General features: G+C 36.8%; 2 protein-coding genes across 2 annotated transcripts in view; one reads left to right on the forward strand and one right to left on the reverse strand.

Moving 5' to 3' along the window:
* Positions 1-7,204: 7,204 nt before the first annotated feature.
* On the forward strand, positions 7,205-7,883 carry LOC132183051 (F-box protein SNE-like). The gene has a single exon (XM_059596446.1). The coding sequence runs from the start codon at positions 7,349-7,351 to the stop codon at positions 7,787-7,789; it is 441 nt and encodes a 146-aa protein (XP_059452429.1). The 5' UTR covers positions 7,205-7,348; the 3' UTR covers positions 7,790-7,883.
* The window catches only part of LOC132180639 (zinc finger CCCH domain-containing protein 22-like), a 2,084-nt gene continuing 1,934 nt past the window's right edge, over positions 7,795-7,944 (reverse strand). Inside the window, exon 3 of the mRNA XM_059593529.1 lies at positions 7,795-7,823. Within this exon, the coding sequence (XP_059449512.1) occupies positions 7,795-7,823 (29 nt within the window). The remainder of the gene's footprint in view (positions 7,824-7,944) is intronic.

The raw sequence follows: 7,944 nt of genomic DNA on the forward strand, positions 1-7,944 counted from the left end.
GTTTACCACATCATATGATTCCCACTTTATCTTCCACTTCTTTGGAGCCTAGTACTCATAACTCAGCTCCAATTCCTGATGATATAACATCTGATTTTGGTTCTGCCAGTTCACATGTAGACGTTTCACAACAGCCACTTAGACAGTCTTCTAGGGTAAAACACAGACCAGATTATTTGCATGACTATCATTGTCATATTGCTGCCTCCACTTCAGAACCCACAGCAGCTTTTCCATCTTCAGGTATTCCTTATGATTTGTCTTCAGTTCTTTCATATAACAAACTTTCATCTAATCAGAAATCTTTTAGTCTTTCTGTTTCTGTTATTGTTGAACCCAAGTCATATACTCAAGCTGTCAAATTTGAGGAGTGGCGTGAGGCTATGGATGATGAGATCAAGGCACTTGAACTTAATAATACTTGGACAGTAGTTGATCTTCCTGCTTCAAAACAAGCCATTGGATGTAAGTGGGTCTATAAAGTGAAGTTAAAGTCTGATGGGACATTGGAAAGGTGTAAAGCAAGATTGGTAGCAAAGGGTTATAACCAATGTGAGGGATTGGATTATTATGAAACTTTTTCTCCTGTGGCTAAACTCACAACAGTGAGAACTCTTTTGGCAGTTGCAGCTGCTAAGAAATGGCATCTTCACCAGTTGGATGTGAATAATGCCTTTCTTCATGGCAATCTTGATGAAGAGGTTTACATGTATGTAAGCTCAACAAATCACTTTATGGTTTAAAGCAAGCTTCAAGGCAGTGGTTTGCAAAGTTTTCTTCTGCTTTGATTGAGTTTGGGTTTGTCCAATCTAGAGCTGATTACACATTGTTTACTAGAACTTCAGATGGTTCATTTATTGCTTTACTGGTATATGTAGATGATATCATCCTTGCAAGTGATAATTCAGTTGAGGTTTCCAAGTTTACTCAAGTGCTTAATGATAGGTTTGAGCTTAAAGATCTTGGACAGTTGAAATACTTCCTTGGTTTGGAAATAGCTCGAAGTGAGCTTGGTCTCTCTGTCTGTCAGAGAAAATATGCCTTGGAGATTCTTGAAGATACTGGTATGTTGGATTCAAAACCTGCAAAATTCCCAATGGAACCTAATGTGAAGTTCTCTAAAGACTCTGGTTCAATCTTAGAAGATCCTACTTCATATATAAGGCTTGTTGGTAGACTACTCTATCTCACCATAACAAGACCTGATATTTCCTTTGCTGTTCAGGTTCTCAGCCAGTTTATGGACAAGCCTAGAGTTCCACACTTAGCAGCAGCCAATAGAGTACTAAGATATATTAAAGCATCCCCTGCTCAAGGGTTGTTCTATCCTGTTACTTCTAGTCTACAAATGAAGGCATTTTGTGATTCCAATTGGGCTGGTTGCTCAGATACAAGAAAATCTGTGACAGGGTATTGTATTTTCCTTGATAATGCATTAATTTCATGGAAATCTAAGAAACAGACAACCGTTTCCAGGTCATCTGCAGAGGCTGAGTACAGGGCCATGGCTTCTACTTGTTGTGAGATTGTGTGGCTTAGAACTCTTCTTCAAGACTTGCAAGTTCCCCTTCAATCTGCCTTGCTCTATTGTGACAGTCAAGCTGCTCTACACATTGCAGCAAATCCTGTTTTTCATGAGCGTACAAAACATATTGACATTGATTGTCATGTTGTACGAGAAAAGCTGCAAATGGGTGTTATTCGAACCTTTCATGTTTCATCACAACATCAGTTGGCAGATGTTTTTACAAAAGCTCTTGGTTCCTCTTTATTTTCTCCTTTGGTGTCCAAGATGAGTCTTCATAATATCTATTCTTCCTGACATATTATGAAATCTCATCTTGAGGGGGAGTATTGAGAGTACAAGCAGAGCAGCCAAAGCAAGTGACTTACCTTGCTGCCAAATAAGCATGCAATAGACTCCATAATTGTAGGAGCAATTTAGTTACTAAGTTACAAGTTTATTAGTTAAGCTTTCAGTTGTAAGTTGGTTATTTTACACGTGTTCAAACTGATTCTGTTTTTCATACTAAGCTGAAACAGACTTGGTATATATAGTGTACATGCAATTCTAAATGAGAAGTTAAGTTGATTTTTTTCTCCAAGTTTGAGCATTCTTTTCCATTTCCATTAAGCTACCCCCTTCAATTGGTAACCTAAGCTACTTGAATGGATTGGATGTTTCTAGTTGCAACTTCTCAGGGTCCATTCCATCTTCACTTGGTAATCTCACAAATCTCACTGTTCTTAATCTTTCAAATAACACTTTCAAAGGTGAGGTCCCATCTTCAATTGGAAACCTCAACCGACTCTCTTTTCTAGACCTTTCCTCCAATCAATTGACAGGTCCAATTCTTTTTCACCTTGTAAACCTGATTCAACTGAAAGTCCTTTATCTACACTTAAATCATTTTACTGGTGAAATACCTGTCGAGATTTTGAACCTCACAGGGTTACGTGGCTTGAGTCTTGGGGGCAACAAGCTTCATGGTCGTATCCCAAACTCAATCTTTAACCTCACGAATCTTCAATATCTTAATCTTGCTATGAACAACTTCAGTGGGACTGTGGAGTTTGATGATTTTGTTAAGCTCAAACATTTGACTGTGTTATATCTGTCTCATAATCAATTTTCATTACTCTTCAAAGAGCCCAATTATGCCAATGCTACTTTTCCAAAGTTTCAAACTTTGTCGTTGTCTTCGTGCAATTTAAGCAAGTTCCCAGATTTCTTAAGAAACCAAGATGAGTTGGAGTTTTTAGATCTGTCTGACAACAACCTTGCTGGCCCAATACCAGAATGGATGTTAAACATAGGCAAAGCAAGTTTAGAATTTATTTGCCTTGCTAACAACTCCCTCACGGGCTTTGCACAACATCCAATTCTTCTCCCGTGGACACGTTTGGCCATTTTAGACCTCAGGTCTAATTTGTTCCAAGGATCGCTTCCCATCCCCGCAGCCTCGAATTTGAAATATTATCTTATTTCAAATAATTCATTGACTGGAAATGTTCCGGAATTTTTTTGCAACCTCACTTCTCTTCAAGTCCTTGATTTGGCTAGTAACAACTTAAGTGGTTCACTTCCTCGATGCTTGGACAACTTTGGTACTTCGCTATCAGTACTCAATCTGCGAACGAACAAATTTCAAGGAAGCATTTCAGAGAATTGGGTAAAAGGAAGTCAGTTGAAGATAATAATTTTCAGTCAAAACCAATTTCGAGGACGATTACCAAGGTCGTTGGTGAAGTGTACGATGTTGAAGGTCTTGGATCTTGGTAATAACCAATTCAATGACAGGTTTCCTCCTTGGTTGAAGAATCTTCCAAATTTAAAGGTTCTCATTTTGCGGTCAAACAAATTCAATGGCCCAATAGAGATTTCTAAAAGCAAATATATGTTCCCAAACTTGCGAATCATTGACCTCTCCTATAATAGCTTTGTTGGAAAGCTACCTCTAGAAATTTTCGGCAATTGGACGGTTAAAAAATTTGAGAATGCACATCATTTGACATACATCCAAGTAAAGTCAACTCCTGCAATATTATTCTCCAAAACGTTTGGTCCTTACCAGATGATTTATGGTTATGATTACTCCATGACAATGACAAAGGCACGAATCTATTTTATGAGAAGGTCCTAGAACTATTCACGGCTGTTGATATGTCAAACAATAAATTTTCCGGGGAAATTCCGAATTCCATTGAAAATTTGAGGGGGTGTCTTTTGCTCAATCTTTCCAACAATAATCTCATCGGTCACATCCCACCATCTCTAGGAAGCCTTACAGATCTGGAAGCATTGGACCTTTCACAAAACAAGTTGTCAGGAGAGATTCCACAGCAGCTAACACAACTTACTTTCTTAGCATTCATCAATGTTTATCATAATATTCTCAAAGGACCTATACCACAAGGGAACCAATTTTATACATTTGAAAACAGTTCATTTGAGGGGAATCCAAAATTGTGTGGGAGACCATTGACAAGGAAATGTGAGGATTCTGAAGAGTTGCCATTCGAATCAAGTCAAGACTTTGAATCACAATATGAATTTGGTTGGAAAATAGTTGTGATTGGATATGGATTTGGATTTGTTGTTGGAGTAATAATTGGGAACATTGTTATTGCAAAGAAACATGATTGGTTAATGAAGACCATGAGAATAAGGCCACTGAGTGGGAGGAGAAGCAGAAATTAACTAAAATAGTTTGGACATGAAGAGACCTTCCCAAAGTAATGTATGCATTTATTATACCTATGTGTTTCTACTTTAAATCTTATTTTTCTTATGTAATGAGTTCCTTCCCTTTTTCATTATTGTTTTGGTGTATTTTGGAATAGTGTGGCATTAATATGTTGTATTTAAAATGCTTTGGTGCGATCTTTAATATATATATATTTTTTTAATTTTTGTTGTTGTAGTAGAGTGCATTACTTATCGCATGATTCCATTTGATAATTTTCGATTACTTGAACTTGGTGAGAACACAAAGTTCTTCATACTTGGCAGTTTTATATTTCTAATGATGTTAAAATACAAGTCAAGCATGTATAGGAACCAAATATATGTTATTCATAATGTCTTTTGTATTCAATGGTTAGCTCAATCAACTCGAGACCACGCCTTATGAAATGGATGTCATTAGTTCGAATTTCATTCTCTATTTTCATTCCCTTTTGCGGATATGTAAAAAAAAAAAAAAAAAAAAAAAGTGTCTTTCATGTTGATATTAATAAATAAATTTTACATGGATGTTTTCGTAAAGGTGCGTTATCGCAATAGTTTTTCTATAATTGTCCATCCGTTTGAAAAAACAAAAAAAATTATCTTGATTTTGAGAACTAACTTTTATTATAACTTTAATAACAAAAAGATGGATAAATTTAAAAATAGGAAAAAGTCCACTTCTTCTTTAAATTACCATTCAATTAACAATATCATCGCAAGGAAACATAAATGGTTAATGATGACCTTTAGAATAAGGCTGCTGAGTGGGAGGAGACACGGAAATTAAATAAACTAGTTTGTACAAGATACCTTCCAAAGAAATGCATGTATTATTATTTTTTTTGGGTGGTTTAGTGTGGCATTAAGATGTTGTAGGTAAATTAATTCTTTGGAGGGATCTTTTATATATGTATATGTTCGTTCTATAATATATATAATTTGGTGGTGATATTACAAAGTTTGAGAGCAATTAGTAAACTTTCCCATGCCAATTTGACAGCCTAAAATCAATCAATTGGGTGTGCAATTGAATGATGAATAGTCCATGGATTTTAGTGGAGAATAAATGGTTAACCAATTAATTACGAGCACTTCACACCAAAAAGGTAGAAATGAAAGTCGTTGGGGGAGTGAGTGAAATCGTGAAATTGTTTGCCAAACTTTACGGGTTTCTTCTTGTAGTCTTTCAATAATGGAATTCTGGTCAGCAAGAAAAGAATAGGGAACAGTGCTTCCTCTCAGATGAGTCCAACCGACCAAGTCCAAGACAATACAAAACAACTCACCGTGACACACTCTAAACTACAGAAGCTTTTGGAAATCTAATGTCAATTCAATTCCAACCTCTGTGTCTTAAATATATATATGCATTATATTTTTTTTATGTGCTTTCTGTTTCAATGTACTTTGGGGGTTTCCTTTCTTGGCCAAACTCCAACTCCTTGAGACAACTGAATAGCTTCTGCCTCACCATGATACCAATGCTCTTCCCTTTTTCTTAATCTGATGCATTATTTTTTTTTTTATTACGTTTGAACCACGAGCAAATTAGAATTGATTTTAGTGATGTAATAACAACGATAATTATAACAAAGACTCATACAATTGAGACAATGAGACAATGAAAATTAACTATTGATTTTTTTTTTTTTTTACTAGCCCTTATTATTAACCCAAATGTTAATTTTCATATCATTTCATTGAAGTTATATGATAGTCGTATAGCAGACTACTAAATAGCATAACAAGAAATGATTGGTGTCAATAATTTGCTGATATTTTTCCTATATTTTTCTATAAATTTAATAGATCAATCATTAAATTTGATAGGTCCACCATTGATTTATGTGAGGTCTACATAAATTCACAAATTTAATGGTTGATTTGTAACATAAAAAGGGAAAATATGAAAAATATATATGTATATATTGACACTAATAATCATTTCTCGTAGCATTACTTTGTAACAAGAGCTGAGATTACTTTGTGACATTCCCATCAAGCCTAAGGTTCGAATGTCTTTAAATGTAACCAATTTTTTAGGGCTAAAATCTTATCCGATTCTTGTGCAATTAATTGAGTGCTTGGTACCCAAGGAGAGAGACAGAAATATGAGTTAGCAATATAGGAGAGAGACTGAAATTTGACTGTGTTTTAGATTTCACAACTCCTAACTAGGCATCTGTAGAATCAAGTAGCTAGGTAGCTAGGTAGTAGATATGGTCCACCACCACGCACCTTATTGTAAACATGATGACAACATAGACTTTCAGACCAAGAAATCCATGCACAGCTAAACTATGCACTCCCCAAAAGATAGAGTGATTCCACAACGGCCCGAAAATGAAAGTGTTGAAAGATGCAAACAAGAGGAAAAACCCAAACCAAACAAAAACAACAAACAACAAATCTGCTTAGCCCCAAGACAATGTTTAAAAACAACAAAAGAAAATAAGCTTTGCATTGGTTCCAGTTCTTTGCCTTGGCCCCTTTCCTTTGGCCCCTTCTCCATCTCCCCTCGATACCCACACCTCCCTGCCCTCATCACGGTCTCATATCTCTCTCTCTCTCTCTAGACTCTAGATCTCACCCACAACACAATCAGAAACACCCTTTATTTATTTTTTATAATAAAACTCTTTAAAGCATGCACATTTATCTTGACTAGCACTATAATAAAAAAAAATAACAAAAAATATAAAAACATCTTCACCTTCTTATTCACTTTGACTACAATTTGGCTAATTGATATTGTAGTGCTTTAGCTAGATTCTATCTAAAAGCCCAATTTAATTAATTTTCTTACATAATAAAGAGTAAAACTCTCTTACTTTTTTACACTTGGCGTAAAGAAATATATGAAAAAGTGTAAAGAAAATATTTAGAAAACTCTCTCTGTCTCGTCAAATCCCTTAAACCCCACTATACTCCTGCAAAATACAAACACCCTACACATTTTTTTTTTCTGCTATATATAACACATTACTCTCTCACAACTCTCACTCTCTGTCTCTCTCTGTCACCCACGCACAAACTCGATCTCTCTCTTTCTCTCTGTTCAACACAGCAACCGACCCCTGCAGCTAGCCTGGCCATCACCACCGCCACACCGAAGCCATGCAGCAAAAGAAAGCAGAGGAAAAAGAGAAAAAACCCAAGTTCTTCATCAACGACCACGCCGACATCCTCACAGAGATCCTGAAACGCCTAGACGGGCCCTCCCTCGGCGTCGCCGCATGCGTTTGCCGCCTCTGGTGCGCCATTGCTCGCAACGACTCCCTCTGGGAGCACCTCTGCTTCCGCCACGTCGCCTCCCCGCCCCCCTCCTCCGTACGACCCGTCGTTCTGGCCCTCGGAGGCTACAAGCGCCTCTACATGGTCTGCGTCCGACCCGTCCTGACTCGACTCGGCCACTCTGACCTTGTCAGACGCCGTGTCTGGACTCGCGACGAGGTGCAACTCTCTCTCTCTCTCTTCTGTGTCGACTACTACGAGCGGAGACTCGGTGGTGCGTCTGCTTCGTCCCTCATGTTCCTCTGCAAGCCCGTCAACGTTTGATTTGTTTACCTTTTAGCACTTCGACTAGTTATTACTATAGTATGAATCAATAAATCAAGAAAACGAAATTTTATTTATTGCATTAATTATTCATTAGATTTACTATTTGTATTTATTTTTTTCCTCAGGAATTAATGAATGTGAAAAATAATTTA

The sequence above is a fragment of the Corylus avellana genome, chromosome ca5 (assembly GCF_901000735.1).
Source record: "Corylus avellana chromosome ca5, CavTom2PMs-1.0".
Taxonomy (NCBI): Eukaryota; Viridiplantae; Streptophyta; class Magnoliopsida; order Fagales; family Betulaceae; genus Corylus; species Corylus avellana.